Here is a 22,739-nt window from a genome sequence, read left to right on the forward strand (position 1 = left end):
AACTGCTTGCAGACAAGACTGCAGAGCACATCAAATATTCACCTCAATCTTTAGGTAGAACATTAACATTACGGTAATGTGATGTTAATGTTAATTCCAGGGTAACCGCGCCGATGCCGACAGGCTGTTGCACAATAAAGTCTTTATCGTTAATGTATCCATTTGTAACTCTTGAGAGCGTGCAGATGGAACCAAATGGACCCGTCTTAACGCGAGTCCATTTGGTTTCATTTGCACGCTCTCAGAGTTAAGTTAACCCATTAAGACCGGGAAAACATCTGTCATTTTTTTATTTTAACCACTTTAATCATTATTTTATACTTTGGCTATTCAAAAAATAGCAGATTTACAAGCTCATAGCGTGGCACCGAGTGCCTATTATAATGAATAATATTATATGAATAATCATAAACATGTTTGCAAATCTTTGAATATATATTTTTTAAAGCAAACATTTGTAACTCAAATCTTTGCTTCTGGGGGATTCTACAAATGTCTTCTAAATCCTAACCGTTTAAAAATATATATATGTTGCTATAATCAGTGGTTCTCAAACTTTTTCATGTCAAGGACCACCCAAAATGATATGTATTTGGCAGCGGACCCCCATCTCAAAATAGTTGTTCCTTGGACCCCCCAGACGCAAAGATTTGAGTTTTAAAAAAATCGCTTCGAAAAAATGTATATATATATTCCAAGATTTGCACAAATTTTCACGATTCTTAAAAAATTGCTGATCTACAAGCTCATAGTGCGGCACTCGGTGCCGCGCTATGAGCTTGTATATCTGCATTTTTTTAATAGCCAAAGTATAAAACAAATAACATAGTATAAGTTACACAGATGCGTTCCCGGTTTTAATGGGTTAATATTCAGGATTTAACAGTGCACACACAGCGGAGCAGTGGGCCTTACACTGATCATTGATGGTGGGTGTATGACATGCACCATTATATTTGCAGAACACCTATACCAACGCTGACAAGCTGCTGGAGGCGGCGGAGCAGTTGGCCCAGACAGGGGAGTGTGATCCAGAGGAGATCTACCAGGCCGCCCACCAGCTGGAGGACCGCATCCAGGACTTTGTGCGACGCGTGGAGCAGCGCAAAGTGTTGTTGGACATGTCTGTCGCTTTCCACACACACGTCAAGGAGGTAGGAGTATAATACAGTACATGCATGTGTCTTTTTCTTTTATTCTATTCTATTCTATCCTATCCTATCCTCTTCGGTCTCTTTACTCGATAGGGTACATAAAGAGAAACTGAGATGAAGTTAGTCCTTTTTGCTCCTGACTTGTCCACCCTGGAGTGTGGGGTTATTATATGCCACCACATGAATTAGGGATTTAAATTATCGATTAATTCATTAATTGATAGTTGATAACCTTATCGTTTTTTAGGACCAAAAGGAAAATTCTTGTCCGAAACCGAAAATGAGATACGTACAGTATATAACATTAACGAGCGTCAACGAGCATCAGCTGGTCACAGACACATGCCTACCCTCTTCAGTGCTCTGTGGGGTCTGTCTCATTTCTCTCCAAAAGCCCTTGAATATGATGGAATATGATTAAGGATTACCGTGATTATGGTAAGCTCACATTTGATATCACACACACCATACTTGTAAAATAAAAATCAATTAATTGAAAATCGATAAAATGTAATCGAGTAAATACTTATAGGTAGGGTAAGTGATATTTTTTGGTTAAAACAAAAAGTATTTTGTTAAAAGGTTAAAATACTATATTCTGATAGTAATCATTGCTATAGAGTGTTTTTTCAGTAACAGATGTCTCCCTGTCTCTCCAGCTCTTTAATAAACAGAAAATACATTTTTCGGTAGGTGTCAAAATCTCAGCCAATCAGGAGAAAGTACCAATTTTTAAGCTTAATTTGTATAGTGTTCCAGTTCCAATTTTGTCTGCTCATTTCTTAGTGTCATCACTTCCAATTTCACTTGTTTAATCTGTATCCTGATTGAGTTCTCTGTCCTGGTTGGATAAAATTGGAAATGAAACTGAAACTGAAACGAAAATGCATTTTCTGTTTAATAAAGAGGTGGAGAGACAAGGAGACTCCTAATACTGAACAAACACTCTATAGCAATGAGTACTATCAGAATATAGAGCTATTTAACACTTATTTTAACCAAAGCAAATCACTTACCCTACCTTTAATGGCAATTCATCGATTATAGATTAATTGTTAACATCCTTAACATGAATCCATGTTAAAACAGTGACACCCGGCCACAAAAGAAGAGCAACAATTGTGCAAATTAAAATCCTGAGTATTGACTTTGAGAGACTCATGGATCCATATACTCTCAGAGTTAAATGAGCTCTCACGATATGTACTGCTGTATGCTGTCTCTCTCGGTGCCTGCAATGCTGACCTACTACATGTTGAAATAATGACAGGAGTATAATAGACCAGTTTGTACTCCAGCACTTGAGATATGATATGTGAATTCACTTGGAGCTTTTAGGACCTTCATTGCGTGGTAATAGTAGGTGGTGTCACCACTCAGTCAGCAGTTGCTTTAAGTGGCTTCAGTCCCCACACACACACACACACACACACACACACACACACACACACACACACACACACACACACACACACACACACACACACACACACACACACACACACACACACACACACACACAGACAGAGATCGTCTCTCCTACAGCCTCCAGTCACTGTGCAATAAATGAAATGGGTAATGAGAGGTTAGCTACATGTTGCACAATCAAGAATGTATTATTCACTTACCTCTGGGTCGGGTGCAGGGAGGCACAGTCGGGGTTTAAAGGAGTAGTTCACCCAAAAAATGACTTATTTTCTATCTAACAATTACACACTCCATGAAGCCTTGAAGACATGGAGTTTTTTTTTGTTCTTGTCGCATTCCTAAGCCAATAATTTGATGACCGGCGGAGTCGCCGGAAGGAGACTCAAAGAGACTAAAAGAGTCTCCTACTGAGTCTCCTATTGGCCGTTGACCAGGTCATCAAATTATTGTCTCAGGAATGCGGCAAAAAACAAAAAAACTCCATGAATTCAAGGCTTCATGGGGTGTGTTGATAGAAAATAAGTCATTTTTGGGTGAACCACTCATTTAATAGACAGAGAGGGAGAGAGCGGCTAGTTCTGCAAAATGAATGAACGATTTTTCCTACTGAAGGTTACTATATTCTCTGTGCACATGCTTTTACCTTCCTTGACGGTAGGGTAAGTGATTCTTTTGTTAAAATAAGTGTTAAATAGCTTTATATTCGAGTTGTACATTAGTAGTATATTCTGATAGTACTCATTGCTTTAGAGTGTTTGGTCAGTAACAGGAGTCTCCATGTTTATCCAGCTCTTTATTAAACAGAAAATGCATTTTCAGGTCAGGATACCAATTTTATCGAATCTGGATTGAGAACTCAGACAGGATTACTTCACCTCGTGCTCTTGACGCATCGTTTACCTGTCCAGTGTAAAACTAGTCAATTGTATCTAGTGTGAAACAGCTCATTAGCACTACAGTTTGAAATGGCCGTACAAATACCAATGTAGACATTTCGAAGACATTTCGAAGACTCTAATCCAAAGGGACAAAGTACAAGATCGGTGTACAGTAAGTGGCATGAACCCTAGTCAACAAACGATGGGGTAAATAATAAGTAAATAGAGTGCAAAGGAATGAATAAAGTTCTACCAAGTAACTAGGATCTATCTAAACCACCCCTTGTGATGCTTGAGCTACATCTAGGGGGTGCGTGATAATGTAATAATGACATCATTGCATTGTAAGTTTTCAAATGAGATTTTTTCATTAAATACAAACTTGTACAAAATTGTATTTAAAATGTTTTATTTGAAATAAAAAAACATTTTGAAAATAGCCAATCTTCAAGCTCACAACGCCTATAATGACAGGCCCAAAATAGAAATGCCAGGGTTAACGTGCGGTTAAGAGAAAAGTCAACATTACAGTAGATGAAGAAATTAGAACACTTGAGCAACAGCACTCTGAAACTGAAAGATTGGACATTTTAAATGATTTAACCATGAAACGGGATACAGTACAATACTTCATGCACTTACAAAGCCAAAGCTTCTGTAGCTAGGACTAATTAATTACCACTATTAAGCGTATGGAAACAAAACATGCAAGCTTCTAGCGTGGCAGATTAAGAAGGAGGAATCAGATAACATCCACTCAATAACTATGATGAGGGCAGATCTCTGGTTAGTCCATTGGAGATAAAGGCAGAATTCAAAAAGGTTTTATGAAACAGAGTATAAATACGATCACAACACCAACAATAATAATATTGCAGTAGGGCAATGTCTCAAATCAGCACTGAAGATAAAGATCAGCTGAATGCTGAGGGGGAGTTCTCCAGGTCATGAAGTCATTTCAGAATAATAAGGACCCTGCAATTTACTGTAATATTCCAAATGAAATTCAGACAAGCTGTTGTCTCCTCTAACAAATACTGTATAATTGGAAGGAAGCTTTAAACAATAAAACTTTTCCAGGCACTCTCAAATTAGCAACTATAACACTGCTATCAACACTGCTATCAACACCTGACAAGGACTGGAAAAGGTGTGGCTCCTACTGGCCCCTAAGCCTTTTGAATGATCATTACATTACATTACATCACTCTATTTTGATTTCTAAGCTATATACATATGGTGTGAGAGGAATGGTGCTGGACTGGATGAAAAGTTATTTAGATAAAAGACAACAGTATGTGCAGTATGCTGGTAAAACATCTGAGTATATGAATATTGAATGTGGGGTTCCACAAGGTTCCGTCTTAGGACCAAAACTTTTTAATTTATACATTAATGACATTTGTGACGTGTCAAAATTGTTACAATTTGTTTTGTTCGCAGATGACACAAATTTCCATTGCTCTGGATATAATTTAAAAGAATTAGCTGAAAGCATTGTACATGAAATGACAAAACTGAAAAAATGGTTTGATGAAAACAAGTTATCGTTAAATCTGGAAAAAACGAAGTTTATGATTTTTGGTAATCGAGAAAAGGATGACGAGGTCTTATTATCTATAAATGGAGTGGCAATTGAAAGAGTATCAGAATTTAAATTTTTGGGAGTAATAATGGATGACAAATTAACATGGAAACCCCATATAGCACATGTTAAAAAAAAGGTTTCGAAGAGCATTTTTGTTTTAAATAAAGTAAGACATGTGTTAGATTATGTGTCAATGCGATTACTATACTGCTCACTTATTTCACCATACCTCAGTTATTGTGCTGAAGTTTGGGGGAATACGTATGTGACTACCATAAAACCATTATACATACTACAGAAGAGAGCGGTAAGAATCATGCATAATGTCAATTATAGAGAACACACAAACAGACTATTTATACATTCAAGAATTTTGAAACTCGAAGAGATAGTGAAGCTACAGACACTATTAGTCATGTTTAGGGCAAAAAGCAAAATGCTGCCAGTTAATGTACAAAAGCTGTTTGAATGTAGTTCAGAAAGTGGGGACAGTAGGAGGAAATATGATTTCAAGCATCAGTTTGCACGAACCACTCAAAGGCAAATGTGTCCTTCAGTTGTAGGAATCAGAATGTGGAATTCGCTCCACACTGACTTAAAATGTTGTACAAATATTTATCAATTTAAAAAAGGGTATAAAAAAAAGATTATTAGACAATATGAAGAAGATGAATAGGAAAGGATTTGACTTTGGAGTTTTCTTTTGTTGTTGTGTTTTGTTTACTATATATGTTTGTTCATTTGTTGCTTGTTTTGTTGCTCGTTTTGCTTGTTTTTGTTTTTGTTTTGTTTGTTTTGGTTATGTTTAAACTTGCATGTTAGTGCAGGTACTGGCGGTATGCGCCGATCATCAAGGATATATATTTTTTTTTAATGGATAGGGGGCAGGTATTAATAAGAATTTATTCTTCTTCCTGCTCCTTTTCGCTCATGGGTGTATGTGATTTAAATTAATTTTTGAAATTATGAATTGTGTGAACTGTTATACACTACCATATGCGAAACAAAATAAAATGAAATGAAATGAAATGAAATTTCTAAATTAATTGCTACTAGATTTGAAGACATTATGCCAAAGACAATTCACCCTGATCAAATTTTATAATTACAATGAATGCGTTATTCTAATGTATATCTCTGAATGTCTCCAAGACCTTTTTCTTAACAAGTTGAACAAAGCTACCTCCTAGATTTTGTGGCAGAATAATCGTCCCAGAGTAAAATGTAATACTCTCCAAGCTCCCTGTACTAAAGGAGGTTTAAACCAATTTCAGATTCTACTATCTGGCATCTCATTTCCGTCCGACAGTCTTGCACGCTGAGAGTAGTGAGGTTAGGTGGCTATTGAACAGCATGAGTTGAATGCTACTCCTCTGAAAATGATTCATTTCTTGGGCCTCTCTTCAGTCACAGAGAAGAGAACTCCATAATCTTCAACACCTTTGGGGCATAGCAGGAATCCCAAACAATATTGGGAATAGATATGTCATTGCTGAGAAAAACTCCCTTGTGAGCCCAACATAGCTGAAATGGGTCAATAATGGGATCAAAACAGTTGGAGAAATACATACTGTGTAATTTTCAATAAGTATCTTCCAAATGTAATTTACCAAGATATCAATCTCTTTAAATTCTTTCAGATCATACACTGGGTCTGAGATAACTATAGATTTCCAAATAAATCCCCCCTCAAGTATATTTGCTGAACATACCATTCTCTCCTCTAATTGGCAGCTGATATCCTCCGACAGGATGACTATGAAACACAATCCGGAGACAGACCTGCAATGATGACGCCAACTGGCAAAATATATTAAAAAGATCTCAGACCGATTTAGTCTCTACAGAGAGCACAGAACTTACATCACTCCAGTGACGGGAGTATATCTGCCATGTGCCCGAGGTGTAAGATAACTGAAGGCAGGCATTTTTGGAAGTTTGTTAGGCCTATAAACCCAGTTTCAGATATCAGAGTCCGAAATACCATGTGACTCCAACTCGCATTAAGTATTTTTTTGTTGCTTTGTTACTTTTTCTTTTCTTTTCTTTTCTTTTCTTTTCTTTTCTTTTCTGCTTTGTTACTTTCCCAAAGGGGAAGGAGATCAAACAACAATTCAGACAGGCTGTTATTATGTCAGTGATATATTCATTTGGAAACCCTACACCCGGCATCTTTAACTATCACCATTAACCTCTGTGTGCTGACAGTAGCCTGTGCTCAGCATGTGTTAACCAACACTACATCCTGTTTACATGAGTCACAGAGACCTACAGTGTTACGATGCTAGTCTTTAATGTCCATATGGACTAATCCCTCTCATCCCATCTGTCTTATAACGCCGGTGGAGTTTACTCTGTGTGTGTCAGTGCGCGTGCATGTATGTTTGTTTGTTTGCATGAGAGAGAGGGTGTGCTGTACGTACGTGTCGGCAGCACCTCTACCTGTCACCTCCCCTAGCTCCGTGAGCATCTTTGGGTGCATTTATTAACGCCTCGTAGGTAGTTGAGCATGAATGAACTATACTGAAGAGTGTAATTTCAAGCATTACATTTGCCGATGCATATAACAGCCTGTTGAAATTTCACCTTGAGTCAAGAGACAGCATTGGTTTTGATATATTATTTATATATGTTTAGTCACTAGCACTTATCTAGAGGAAAGATCACTTTGCTAACCATATTGTATGTATTCAGGGTTAGCCGCTGCTCTATCCTGTGTTATTACTGCAGATTTATTCCATGTCTTCTTGGCGTTGGAGCAACAGTGTAGTTACTGATGATGGTATCAGTATAGAAATACTTGGCATTACAAACATAATATCCTGCTTATGAGGGTGTGAGGGGAAAATAGAAAAATCAACATGTTTGGAAGGAGTCCGAGTGCGTGTGTGTGCGTGTGTGACTGTGTGTGTGTGTGTGTGTGTGAGACTGTGTGTGTGTGTGCGTGTGCATGTGCGTGGGGTAGTGGTCAAACAGAGCAGTCTCAAGAGGAGTATTTCTCCCAGCGTGCCAGGGACATAGAACGCTGTGCCAAGTCACCCAGATGGCTAATCTGTCAAAGTGACCCAGAGATGATCATCACAAAACAGCAGCTCTTAAATGGACTGCTTAGTTTTATGTCTCTGTTCCATCTTCTGCCCGTCTGTCGACCGGACTCTCCATCTTCATCTCTCTCTATTTCTCACCCTCCCACTCCTGTTGATCTTTTTATGCGGTCGATAACACCACTGTTATCTCAGCTCTCTGATTGGCTACAAGAGGCATCGAGGATCTCCAATCCTTCACCATTGGCTGTTTCTCTGGTCAGTCTCCCCCTTTTTATTTTTTTTTACATGATTCTATACTGCACATTCATTGGCTATGTGTCCTGTCATTCTCCTCCAGCTGTGGACGTGGTTGGAGGAACTCCAGAAGGAGCTGCTGGATGACGTGTATGCAGAGTCGGTGGAGGCCGTGCAGGATCTGATCAAGCGGTTTGGCCAGCAGCAGCAGACCACCCTGCAGGCTACCGTCAACGTTATCAAGGAGGGAGAGGACCTCATACAGCAGCTCAGGTCAATGATAGACCACACGTTGCTGGAGTCCACATGACCCACGTGCACTTCAGTTCTGCTCTTTAATACGAGTCCAAGGGGCAATTAGGTTGCAGCGTAAAACCATGTGTGCTGTAGTCTATACGGATAGTCTCGTGGTTTTCTACTCCCACAGATAAAACGGCAGTTAAGGGCTTCACTGCATCGCAAATGAACCGTGCATCAGCTGCTTTGTAGCTGTAGCCATCATAGAAGTACTACTTTTTACACATCAGCTGAAAGTAGTACTGTTGCTAATCAAATTCCATAATAAGTTTTTTTCCCCCCCTTCATTTGCGTTTTACATTTGACCCTGTCTACACACTTATGTGTGTTCAATGTGTCACGTGCGCTGTGTGCCGTTTATCCATAAGTCCGTTGTGTTTACTGTCTTTGCAGAGACTCGGCCATCTCGAGCAACAAGACTCCACACAACAGCTCCATGGCTCACATAGAGAGTGTTCTCCAGCAGCTGGACGAGGCTCAGGGCCAGATGGAGGAGCTCTTCCAGGAGAGGAAGATCAAACTGGAGCTGTTCCTCCAGCTGCGCATCTTTGAGAGGGACGCCATCGATGTGAGTATATAGGACTGTGAGGTGGGTGGGGGAGATAGAGAGAGAATGTGTAGAGAGTAGAGAGTACATTCTGAAAGACAGAAGCACACGTGACTTGTGATGAGCTGCTGGAAGGGAGATGATGAAGAGACGAGTAGATGTTGGAAAGATGTGAAGAAATATGACGATGAACTTAGAGACTAAGAGAAATGATAGTATGACCCAAAGCCTCCCCCCCCCCTTCGTCTTAGTTTTACCAGCTCTACCATCGCCGTAACATTAGATACCAGGATATCTTATCAGAAAAGGCAAGAGACATGGTTCAGTCGGAAAACGACTGTGACATTGATCTCATAGTGTACATGGCTGTATCCAGCCCCACGTGGAGGATGCATTTATACAGTAAACAACACAGTTACAGTATTTTGAATACGCAGCAGTGCACCGTTGCAACGAAAAACAACAGCAACGTAGTTCGACTTAACATGTTTTATCCACCTACTCTTGGTCCAATTATGTTCCTCCTCCCTGGCCAGCTTTTGGTTACATTTTTTTTTAATTTAAAACCTTGAATCGTTGAGAGAGCAAACACTTCCTCTTGGCTGGGGCTCAGATAGCAGCTGTGAGTAATTTTTTATCATTTCCCCCCCCTGTTTCATGTGATGTTTATCATAGCAGCTGGAGTATATTTTCTGCACCACAAATGGATAGACAGGCCACAAATTAGGCACAGTTTTTGTATTTTTGTTTTTATACTATTTTATGAAAGCCTCAAGCAAATAGGCGTGCTGATATTTATGTTGATAGCGTAAGCGCTAGTTGCTCTGGGACATTTCCATAACAGACATAGTGAGTCAGTGGATGCATGAGTGAAGCGGTGTGTGGGCATGAACGTGTATCAGACCGTGCGTGTGTGTGTTTGTGGGTATGTGTGTGTGTGGGTGTGTGCGCTTAAATGCATGCATGCATATGCACGTGTTGGAGGAGCCTTTAGTGTGACCCTGAAAGGAATTTATTACCCGAAGGAGGAGATGTCTCAGAGGAATTATGGGGTTTGTTTCATTTTTTGACAACACAGATAGTTTTGTTTTGTCTCTCCGGTACATTTTTCTTGCTTTGCTTGAGCTCAAAGATTACAGTGTTCTGAGCAAGTTTCATAAAGCCAGGACCCATGGTGTCTGTTAAAACAAAGCATTGTATGGTTTTAATTAAAAGTCTGTTAGTCATAAAATGAGACTGAGACGATACAAGTTATCAACTGTAAGTCAGCATCTGTGGTGGTGTTGGCAAAACCTGAACCCCAAATATGTGACACATCCATTATTTAACCATAGAAGTTAGATGAAATGTGGAGTATAGTATAGTGGTTGGATTCCAGTCTGTTGTGTCTGTTTTGTTGCGCCCGGAGGAACAGTTAAATCCTCCTATTTGCTCTGCGTGTCAGCTCAGGAAATCACGGTGAGTCTCCTTGTCACTCATTTTTCAAGCACAGAGAGAAAACACACGTGCGCGCACACGCGCACACACGCACTCACACACGCACACACGCACGCACACACGCGCGCTTGACATGACGCAGTGCAAGGGCATGAAGGGCGGTACAGTAGACACTCCTTCCTCAGTCTCACGCCTGTGGGGGCGTGTGTTTGAGGTACGGTTCAGGTGAGACTCGTGCCTTCATCTCTCAAGTGTTACAGCCCAGTCTCTCAGTGCACTGCTGAGATAAAGAGACATTGTGTACTAGCAGAGATTGGTCTCTGCTCTTAGAGAGTGTCCTGTAAATTAGTCAGGGCGATGGTATTTCTACACAGAGAGGGCATTCTACTGAACTGCAGGAGGAGAGGAAAGGAGGAGAGCTCAGAGGACTGCTGGGTAAGTTGTTACTTTGTTGCCAGCTAGATGTGGGATGATCTTACAGTGTGGAAAAGGCATTTGTACACTGCCCAGAGAAAGTCTGATATAACTTTGTCTGCTCCAGTGCTGGTGTACTGCAAGATTCTGAGTGTTAGTTTAACTCTTGAGAGTGTAAAAACTGACCCTGTAGAGGTAAATCTTTACACTCTCAGGGTTAAAGTAACAATTTAGCAGTATGGCAAAAACAGCCGAGTATCCCTGCACAGAGGTGATTTTACATTAGGAGTTATTATGAGTCCTCAATTCTTACTTTGTTGTAGGGCAAGTCTTTTGAACCTTTCTGTACAGAGATTATAAAATAAACAAAAAAATAAACCTTGTAGACAGACAAGGAAGCGCGGAAGCAAGTTTTTTTTTAAATTCTTTTTTACATTATTACAGGATTAGATCTCTTGATGTTGGTAAGGCAACACAGATAAGTTCTTTCCTCAACCCACTTTTTATAGAGATCTCCATTGAGAGGAAAGTCAAAATCTGTTCCTCACTTAGTCCAGGATTATCGAACAAACTTGGTTTCTGTATTTTTTAAGAGATATGTAGCTCCTACTTTGCCAGCTCTGTTAGGTTAGGTTCCTAGTGTTAGTTGACAGGCAAAGGGAACAAAGCTGCCACCACATACTTAGCTCGCTGAATAAGCCGAGGCTGCAGCAAGCTACTTCTTAGAGATATGAATGGAATTACACACACTTGATTCATTGGACTTGTGTCGACGTAGTTAGATCTGGTTTTGGTATTCAAGATTAGGTTAGAAAAGACAATAATAAAGGGATCTGGAATATATGTGTGACTGAGGCTGTGAGCATTTTTCTTTGCTTCTGTATGGATCAGAAACTTGCACACATTTTCTTACATTTGATGTACCGCATGGATGGCTCGCTACAGTATATATATATATACTATATATATATATATATACTATATATATATATATACACTATATATATATACTAGAATGTATAGAAGACCTCTAACCGAGCCAAATGACAAGGGGCAGAGAGAGGGGGATTTACCTCAAATGAGAAAATGTTCCTGCCCTGGGTTAGTGTCGAAGTGTCCTTGAGCAAGACACTGAACGCCTCATTAGGCCTGTCACAATTATTACATCATCGTCTAATCGCAATTATTGGAGATAATCGCAATTGTTTTTGCATAATCGTCATAATCGTTTCCATGTTCCATGTTCCACATTTTCAAATATAAAAAAAGCAGAAATAGCAGATCTACAAGCGTACAACGCCATGACACGTTGTAAGCTTGTAGATCAGCTATTTCTGCTATAATTTCTTTGTATATTTAAGTTATTTGTCCTATCTGCCCTGTGCAATTTTTGATTACGACGCCTAAAAGGCGAACAGATTTTTTAATTGTTATCATCTGTTCCAATGTTCAATGCCAAACACACACTTAAATCGTTAATCAATCGCAATCATTTGAGTGAGAATGAATCGTCAACTTAAATTTGTCGTGACAACTCTACGCCTCATCACCATCATTTGAGTGCCCTCGAGATCTGAGACAAACACTACTTCCACTCGACTCTATTGCTCATTGCCACACCAAGTTCATTCACCGTCAGTCCTGCAGGGTCAGCTCTGAAGCAAAGTTCAGCAAAGCAAACTCTTCTTTGTGCCACAACAACAGAGATGGGAGGGATGCCACCATAGATCTGAGCTTTAGTGCAGTGTTTTTCAAAAGTGGGGACCCTCAGGGTTCCTTGAGGGGGTTCCAACTTGGATCCCTTGCAGGCCTGTGACTCTGTGAGTGTACAAATGGAACCAAATAGACCCGTTATGGGGGTCTTTGAAATGTAAAAGTTTGAGAACCACTGCTTTAGTGGGATGGTTCCTCCATGAATGTTTCTGGACACTTTTTATTTGTTTATATCCAGGACAGCTGCACATTAACCCATTTTGGGCGGGAACACCTATTTGTAACTATACCTTTCAGGACAACAACCCCTTTTGTACAGTAGCCTATATAGCAACATACATTTGTTGTAATTTTTAAATAAATATTTGAACTTTTTCAGAAAACTCAGGTCAGGATTTAGAAGGCGTTTTTAGAATCGGCCTCAGGTCTAAATGGGTTAATGAACATTTCAGTCAATACACATGATTGCATGTAGATATGCCGGATTTAGCTAGAAGCTAATTTCCATCTCACAAGAGGTCTTGTGTATGTTCCGTCGAGACGATGCTGGAGCTCTTTATTCATTGTCCATGTTTTGGCATCGTACAGAACGATACTTTCCACGCAGGCTTTGAAAAGAGTCTTGAGACATCTGATGGCCAGGCAAATAGCAGATCTACAAGCTCATAGCGCGGCACTCGATGCCGCGCTATGAGCTTGTATATCTGCTATTTTTGAATAGCCAAAGTGTAAAATAAAGCTTTTTAGCTCAAATAAAAAAATGACACAGATGCTTCTCCCGGTCTTAAAGGGTTAACTGCTCCTCTATTGCAAATCCAAAGGAAATGACCTTTCCCAGCCCTTATTTCTAGACATATATTTTGTCTCTAATAATTTAGTAGGAATCTCAGTGAGCTTGCCAGCTCTATCTATCTACGGAGCTGGATAGAACCAGGCAGCCACAGAATTGGACACAGCCATTGGAAAACTTTGGGAAGTCTGCAGAGTGAAATGAAACTCACGCTACTGGAGAGAAACAGGAATTCTCACATTCCCATACAGTACATATGCAAACATACTTGCGCTAAACTTTAGGAATTTTCTAACTCGATCCTTTTCCTCTCTGTCTGGTTCTTTTTTCCCCCATTTATCATGCTCCAACATTCCAGTCTTTAAGTTTAACCCATTAAGACCTGAGGGCGATTCTACAAATGTCTTCTACAGTTTTCTGAAAAACCTATGTTTCTATATCAGTGATGCTCAAACCTTTTCACGTCAAGGACCCCCAAAATTATATGTATTTGTCCGCAGACCTCCATCTCAAAATATTTTGTTCCAGGGACCCCCGGAAGCAAAGATTTGAGTACAACATTTTCACTTTAAAAATATATATATATTCAAAGATTTGCACAAATTTTCTCGATTTTTCAAAAATAGCAGATCTACAAGCTCGTAGCGTGGCACGAAGTGACGCGCTATGAGCTTGTAGATCTGCTATTTTTGAATAGCCAAAGTGTAAAATATGGTTAAAGTGGTTACAATCTAAAATGATGCAAAATATTTAAAGAATCCTGTTTTTAATGGGTTAAGGTGGTATTGTTGTTATGCTGGACTCTGCTCCTTCTCAGTCACTCTCACCTCATTTTCCTCATTGCTGGAGATCTTCAGAGACACCAGAGATTACATTCACAGCATCTGAACGGATGAGGACAGCTGTCCAAGCGTCTCATATTCATCCACGTTGAAGCACACAAACTCAGATCAGGTTTTTACTGCTGTTAACTCATTAAGACCTGGAACGCATCTGTGTCACTTTTTCATTTGAGCTAAAAAGCATTATTTTACACTTTGGCTATTCAAAAATAGCAGATATACAAGCTCATAGCGCCACTGATATAGAAACATACGTTTTTTCAGAATACTGTTGGGATTTAGAAGACATTAATCGGCTTCAGGTCTTAATGGGTTAATCAGCTACTGCATTATACAGTAAACGTGATCCCGTTACTTACACGGAATCCAGTGGTTGGGGGCAAGACAACACGTGCATTTCATCTCTGGGTCATTCTCTACATTGATATCATATAAAGTTACTGAACAGCTGAATGTTGGCTTGATATATAACAAGTGTCTAGTCTAGACACGCACAGTATTACTCAAGTAATGGAGAGCCAGAGTGCTGATATTTGAGTTTCGTATGTGTTGAATAATGCCTTTGCTATGCCACTGTAAATGTCAGACCCCCGTGCATGAGTTGAAGCCTGAAACTATCATGCAGTCATGATAACTGCATAATAGCTGATGGTGGTGATATATTAGGAAGTGGTTTTTATTGCTGTGGAGATGGGTGTACTATAATCGGTATTTACCCTTGACAGCAATACTGCCATTCACATTTAGCAGACACGGACACACAGGAAGACGGTGGCACTAACAACGCTCCATCTCAAAAGTGCTGGGAACTTGTTGTTTCTCTATAATTAAAAGACGGACGTTTTTGTTGCAGCTACCGTACCTAGTTAGCCTAAACTTCTGGAAGACAAAAGAAAACGGGGGAGAAAAAAAAAAACAGTGTTTTCTGTTGCCGGGATGATTCAGCATGCGTGGGCACTCTGGGACAAGCACTGACATCTCAGAGTGGCACACAGTCAGCTAGAGGAGATTGAGTTACTAGAAATTAGAGAGGAGACTTACAGTAAGACTTTCTATTAAATCAGACTTCCCTGAAATTACCCCAAATCATGCCATTGCAATTAATGTTTTTTTAATTCTCAAACAATAACTTATTTAATAATGTCAGTAATAATGATTTAATGTTTGACCTCAGCTGATCGTGCCCCTTGATTTGATTTGTGTGTTTGTGCGTGGATGCTGGGCAAAACAAAGTGAACATTTTCGTGAGAGTATTTTTCCTTCTTCAAACTACCGTATGTCTTTTACTTGCTTTCTCCAAGCATACGAATATAATACTTCACTCCTAATCCCATTTCTCTCTCTCTCTCTCTCTCTCTCTCTCTCTCTCTCTCTCTCTCTCTCTCTCAGATCATCTCAGACCTGGAGTCATGGAATGAGGAGCTGTCCCAGCAGATGAATGAGTTTGACACGGAGGATCTGACGGTGGCAGAACAGAGGCTACAGCATCACGCTGACAAGGCCCTGACCATGAACAACCTCACCTTTGATGTCATCCACCAGGGACAGGAGCTGCTGCAGTACGTCACCGAGGTGCAGGCATCTGGTGAGTGGAGGGCAACACATACGCGCACGCACATCATACATGAATCAGTGTTCATTTCGTCCACTAAAACTATGGCGAAGAATTTCCGTTGTCTACCTTTTTTCATTGATGACAACAAAATAAAAACTAAATACAAACTAAGCTATGATGACTAAAACTAAGACTAAATATATTGACAGTTTCATCAACAAATAAAAACTAGACTAAAATGTTAGGGAGGAACTAGTGGAGAAGAGGTCCAGTAGAACTAAAACAAGTCATTATCAAATTAAGTTATCAGGTGAATACAAGTACATGTAGACACGGACACACAAGTAATAAACACACCCACACACACACACACACACACACACACACACACACACACACACACACACACACACACACACACACACACACACACACACACACACACACACGCTCCAGTCAGTAAGAGGGACAGGATGAAGAGATAAGAGGATGAAGAGATGCTGCTTTATGATAAAACATGTCATTCAGTATGAATGTATTTATTACTGCAGGCCATAGGCAAGGTTGGGTCGATAAGACTCCGCATTAATGATAAATACGTATATGGTTTGAGGAGGAAGGTTAGATGTGGACAGGTGGAGAGGAGAGGAGGGGAGGGGAGGGGAGGGGAGGGGAGGGGAGAGAGGAGAGGAGAGGAGAGGAGAGGAGAGGAGAGGAGAGGAGAGGAGAGGAGGTGAAGATTGATGACAGAACCAGATTTTGTTTTTACCACCCAAAAATGGGGCAGATTGACCTCACAATCCATAGCAAAAATATCTAATAATCTGCAAAGTTGAATTTCATCTTTTCACTTCCACCTTTTTGTAAAACTTTAAGTGTCGTAGGTCACCGGATGTGGGAGAGAATGTGTGTGTGTGTGTGTGTGTGTGTGTGTGTGTGTGTGTGTGTGTGTGTGTGTGTGTGTGTGTGTGTGTGTGTGTGTGTGTGTGTGTGTGTGTGTGTGTGTGTGTGTGTGCGAGTGTGCGTGTGTGTGTGTGTGCGTGTGTGTGTGTGTGCATGGGCATGTGCGCTGTGCAAGCATCATGTGCGTGAGAGAGAGAGACAGGAGATCAGAATAGCATCCCTGCTTTGCCAGATAAACAGATTTCACAACTTAATCCATAGCACTCCATGTTCACTGGCTGGTTAAAGCCCCAGCTGAGCTAAACACACACACAGACACACGCGCCTGCATGCACAAGAGATGGAGAAATACATGTTGTTTTTTTTTACATTACCAACACCACACCTCTTTTTTCTCTCCAAAGCTCAGAAGAGAAACAGACTGCTGCAAAGCTACAGAGTTACACATCTATTTGATATTATTGTAGCTCAGTTACAAGGCTACAAGCTGCAACGTTAGGGCTAACCGTTAGCCACATGGCTAGTTTTGTGATAGAGAGGGCTCAGTAGCTTGCCTTACGGGCTATCTACCAGGGTCACCATTGCAGTTAGCATCGCAATTTCCAAAAAAAATCAAATACAATTACAAAATGCTTCTACGGAACGTCAGAGCAAAATGTAAGTACAGAGATATTTTCCGAATATCCCCCACAGATATTATTACAGATGTTATTTAGTATTCCTGCTTCACCACAGATATGCATATGTCAGGTTTCTTTTTTCTTGGGGGTTATTAACCACTTTAACCGTGCCATCCATAATTTGGGCATTATTATTATAGGTGAACATGGTCAGAAATAGTCAAGAATTGTGAAAATAGCTCACAAGCTCACAACGCATTGTGAGTTTGTTATATAACAAAGTAAATCCTTGCTGTCGGGCAAAAACCTTGTAATCTCCATATTTCAACTTTCAATGTTTTTTTTGTTGTCAATTAATGCAGCTATTTTCACTATTTTCCTTTTTTTTTAATAATAATAAAAAAAGAAACGTTTAGGACATGCAGGGTGTCTGTCCACCCAACAGCGACAATATACACTAGGTCTTAAGTGGTTAAAATTGCATCGCAGTTTTTTAACCACTCCATGCCTGTCTGTCTCCGTGTGCAGGTGTGGAGCTGCTTTGTGACAGAGATGTGGACATGGCCACACGTGTCCAGGACCTGTTGGAGTTCCTCCACGAGAAGCAGCAGGAGTTGGACCTGGCCGCAGATCAGCACAGGAGACACCTGGAGCAGTGTGTCCAACTGAGACATCTGCAGGCTGAGGTCAAACAGGTACAGGAGACAGTACACAACAACCCACACAACCATTACAAATATCTAACCCGGTGGCCGCTATAGGGATGTTTGCAGAGGGATTAAAAACAAGAGCCAGGCATTCTTCACTTCTGAATAAAAGAAATCAAATCATGTGGATCTCGGGATCCACATGGGATCAGTGTGGCTCCAGTGTGGATCTCAGACTTCATAAAGCCAGCCTGTCTCTACTATACCGTACGTCTGTGATGTACAGTAACTGTGATGTATGACTCAAAATTTGGGCACGTTTCAGCCCGGTCTGAGCTCCTTGACTTCCATTATAGAATTAGAGTTACTCTATATATTTCAGAAAATATAATGTGAAAAGAAATTAGATGGAGGAAATAAGTTGGCCTACTGGCAGTAAGCATACATAGTTGGGCACTGATCGGTTTGCGAGATTAGCAAACACACAGACACAGTGCACAGATTGAACCTCTCATACACAAATCTTCACAACGTGTTGCATTGTAAGCTTGTAGATTGGCTATTTCAGAAAATGTTAAGGGGAAAAAAAGGATTAGCATTGCGATATTGAGGTATTTGGTTAAATATATAGTGATATTTGATTGTGTCCCTATCGCCCAGCCCTAAGAGAGGGATGGAGTAACATGGTGGGAATAGAGAGTTATTTTTCTTTTGTGTCATTTTGTTTTGCCTTTATTGACCGCACAGTGGAGAGAGACAGTAGGGGGATGACATTCAACAAATTATTGGTCCGACTGGCCAGGGCCAATGGAACCAGGGACTCACTGATCAGAGCATTGTGCCTATGTGGTGTGCACCCTAATCCTTCAGCTATCGGGTCACCCCGAAACAGAGAAATTAGATAAAGGAATAGTAAGAGACAAGAAGAAAGAACAGTAGAGTTGGGGAGATTGAGTGAAGGGATGTGGAGAGAATAGAACAGATGATACACTGACATCAGGGCTGTCGTCATTACGGTTTTTAACACAGCTCATTTACCCACTGATAGGCAATAACACAGCGGCTACACAGCAATTCCTGACTGTTAATTTATCTCCGCAAGTGTAAAAACGAACCCATAAGGGTCAGAGTTAAATTGAGTCAGGATTTTGTAATGTACGTATGTCCTTTTCATCTGCAAGTACTTAGTGGATTATAATGCGTTCTCGTCAAAGGGTGCAGTCCTTGCTATTGTTAATGAATTGACAGATACACTTGACAGATGGTTGCATTTAGTTTAGAGTAAGACGTTGGAATATGCTCTGATATTTATCCCTGCCTACATCACAATTTATTCTCCATTAACCCTTTGATATGAAATGTTCATTCTTCAAAGTCCTGTGCAGTACTGAGGTGTGTATACAAGTGGACCTTCACATTTCAGAAATCTGCCCTCTATATTACACTTTCACCCAGTTTCTCGCATCGCCATCTCACCCTTCCGTACTGACCTCCGTGAAAGTAGAGCAATCCTACAAGGATTTCAATCTTTGACCATGTATTTATTATGCCTTTCATTTATTTAGCAACATCACCTCTTCTCTGAAGAACATGAGCCTCTGCCCTCAGGAAGAAGACTCCCTGTGCCAAAGTGCAAATCAAACCGCTTGAAGCTATCGTTTGTTCCAGCCTCCATTAAAGCTGCTGAACTCTGATCCTAAATCTTGGTGCAATAGAGCAACGTGCAATAAATACCCTAGCACTTTAGCACTTAGCACTTTTGCACTTAAATTCTTACAGTTTCTTTTTTTTACGGCATGGCTCTGCAGGAGTCTAGCTGTCTATGATAAGGTCGGTGTCTGTGCGTCCGGAGTTAAACTCGCAAACCGCCGTATGATCAGTGCCACATTTCTTGTGCACACTGCTAGCAGGCCAAATACTTTAAAAAAAAAGTTTTATACTCAATTCTGTAATGGAAGTCAATGGTGCTCTGATCGGGCTGAAACCTTGCCCAAGTTTCGGAGTTACACGTCATATATGTTTTGTCAATGTTATATAGTCAAATGGGATTAGTGGTGGGATTAATATGAATTTTGAGTTGAGATTAGATTAGGAATAAGATTCAGGTCAGGGAGGTTAATCATAACGCAGTTAATGGACTTAATATTCTACACATTGTGCATACTGTCCTGAATATAATAACGCAAGTGGGGCGTGTGTGTGTGTGTGTGTGTGTGTGTGTGTGTGTGTGTGTGTGTGTGTGTGTGTGTGTGTGTGTGTGTGTGTGTGTGTGTGTGTGTGTGTGTGTGTGTGTGTGTGTGTGTGTGTGTGTGTGCATGCGCAAGCACATGTTAACGCTGTGGCAGGAATTTGTGTGAGAGTGATGCAGCCCTGTGTACAGAAGCACAGTGTTTCAGTAGTTGTCAACTCTACATACTCCTGAGGGGCCAACTAGCTGCATTGCAAGTGCAAACGGAAACATGGGTCCATGTGGGAAGGAGCTGAAAAGCTGGTGTTAGAGACATCATCACTTCATTCCCAGAGCACTCTGTCAGACACACACACACACACACACACACACACACACACACACACACACACACACACACACACACACACACACACACACACACACACACACACACACACACACACACACACAAAGCAGGCGTGCTTTCTGAGTCATCCTCAGGGAGAGTGAGAGATGCTGTTAAAGAGGGCAGGTTGTGTGGAATTTAGCCTGCGGCTGAAGCTGCAGGTACAGAAGTATGTGGGAAAAGTCTTTGTAGATTAGTAGGAGTTGTGTGGGTGTGTGGGTGCGTGCGTGCGCGCTTGCACGTTCATGTTCCTGACACGTTTTAGGACACATTTTGGACAATTGGACCAGTTGATTGGGGATGGTATGTCATTGGTGTCCCCAATGATTGATTTGACTGTAGTATCACATATATAGTTAGGGTTAGACATCTTTTAGCAATACGGGTAAGGTTCAGGGTTGCATCAGTTATGGATAAGATTAAGGCAATATGGAATAAATGTACTGCAAGTCAATGACTGCAGAAGTTTTCTTCTGTCTTTCTTTCTGAAAGACAGAAAAACACATAATGAGGTGAGGCTGTCTCAAGAGACGCGTGACACAGTGACATGACCTCTCACTGAACCAAAGGATTACCTCTGATGGTCCTTGATGTTGGAGTTGGAACGGGATGGATTGGGGATATGAGAGCATTAGAGAGAGAGAGAGAGAGAGTTTGTGGGTGGGGTGGGGTCATAATCCATGTGTGCGTGAATGAAGCAGCTATTGTTTCTGTGTCAATCTTGTTTGAGTGTCTATGTTAGTGCGTTTTAGCCATGTGGGTGGGATGTCTTACTTACAGTACTTTACATAAACCAATGTTTACACAGACGCTACACTGTCAAATACTGAGTGTAAATTTAACCCATGAGTTACAAATGGATAAATTAACACCGGGCATTTGTACTATTTAAACCTTAATAATAACACTCCATTTAATCTGTGTGTGTGTGTGTGTCTGTGTGTGCGTGTGCGTGTGTGTGTGTGTGTGTGTGTGTGTTTGTGTGTCGCTCCAGGTGCTTGGTTGGATTCGGAATGGGGAGTCCATGCTGAATGCAGGTCTGATTACAGCCAGCTCTTTACAGGAGGCTGAACAGCTCCAGAAGGAACATGAGCAGTTCCAACACGCTATAGAGGTAAATATGGGTTTATTTTATGCCGCTCTCTTTTTGTCTTTGGAGAACTGTTCCTCTGTGTTTTGTTGCTTCATCCTACAAGGGATGACCCATTTAATCACTGTGAGACAGCATTAGAAGCCTATTTAGAATTCAGTAGTCAGCAACTAAACAAATATTTTTACTTAGTTGTCTCCACCAGGCCGAATCGGTATTCAAGTTTGTGGGGGTGGCCGTTTTGCACAAAATGCCACACATCATGAACGCAGCGCCCGATGGCTGGGAAACTTTGCACACACATTCGCACTAGGCCAAGGAAGAGCCTCCATCCCATATTTTTCAAACCTCCTCATGGTGGCGCTACAACAGCCCCTTCACGTTTTGGCATAATAACTCTTTAACGTAGGTTGTACAATCAACATGTTTTTTTCCCTGGATTCCTTGGATCATGACGCAAGTTATATGCCCGATTTGTGCCAGATTTCATTCTCTGCGTTCTCTTCAAAACACAGTTTTTGCTACTACTAATTTTGTCCAAAACCTCACACAAATGGGTACTCATTATCTCTGGGGTCATGTGATCAAGATGTGTTTGATTTTTCAGATCCCATTCCAAGTGGCTATTACCAAAGTGTGCGGGCCCGCCCCGGGGTAGGCAACCCGGCCTACCCAGACCTGTGCTCCGAGGAGCACCCTTTTCTAGTTTATACTGTAATTAAAAGTCCAGCTTGACTTATTGCAGTTCTAACCTCGCGTCACCAGACTTTCCACCTCGGAGGAAAGCCTGGGTATTCGTTCTAAAACTAGCCGTGTGATCCGGTTTAGAAAAAAGGGAAAGAATAATCGTATGTCCGGTGGTTGGTTCTGGTTGGCGTCGCATTGTTTTTGTTCCCCACATAATGCGAATCAATTTGTTTAGTCTCGCTAGTCGCGCTACGAGTTAGAATAGAAAATGGATATACCAAAAGAAACAAAA

General features: G+C 40.8%; 1 protein-coding gene across 3 annotated transcripts in view; it reads left to right on the forward strand.

Annotated features, from left to right (window-relative positions):
• Nucleotides 1-22,739, forward strand: part of triob (trio Rho guanine nucleotide exchange factor b) — a 171,119-nt gene that overhangs the window by 88,395 nt on the left and 59,985 nt on the right. For all 3 annotated transcript variants that reach the window (XM_080426596.1, XM_080426598.1, XM_080426597.1), the window contains 6 exons: nt 963-1,154; nt 8,433-8,602; nt 9,020-9,194; nt 15,759-15,954; nt 17,976-18,142; nt 21,665-21,784. In XM_080426596.1, coding sequence (XP_080282722.1) covers nt 963-1,154; nt 8,433-8,602; nt 9,020-9,194; nt 15,759-15,954; nt 17,976-18,142; nt 21,665-21,784 — 1,020 coding nt within the window. The remainder of the gene's footprint in view (nt 1-962; nt 1,155-8,432; nt 8,603-9,019; nt 9,195-15,758; nt 15,955-17,975; nt 18,143-21,664; nt 21,785-22,739) is intronic.

Source organism: Gymnoscopelus braueri (assembly GCF_963280865.1).
Source record: "Gymnoscopelus braueri genome assembly, chromosome: 4".
Lineage (NCBI taxonomy): Eukaryota > Metazoa > Chordata > Actinopteri > Myctophiformes > Myctophidae > Gymnoscopelus > Gymnoscopelus braueri.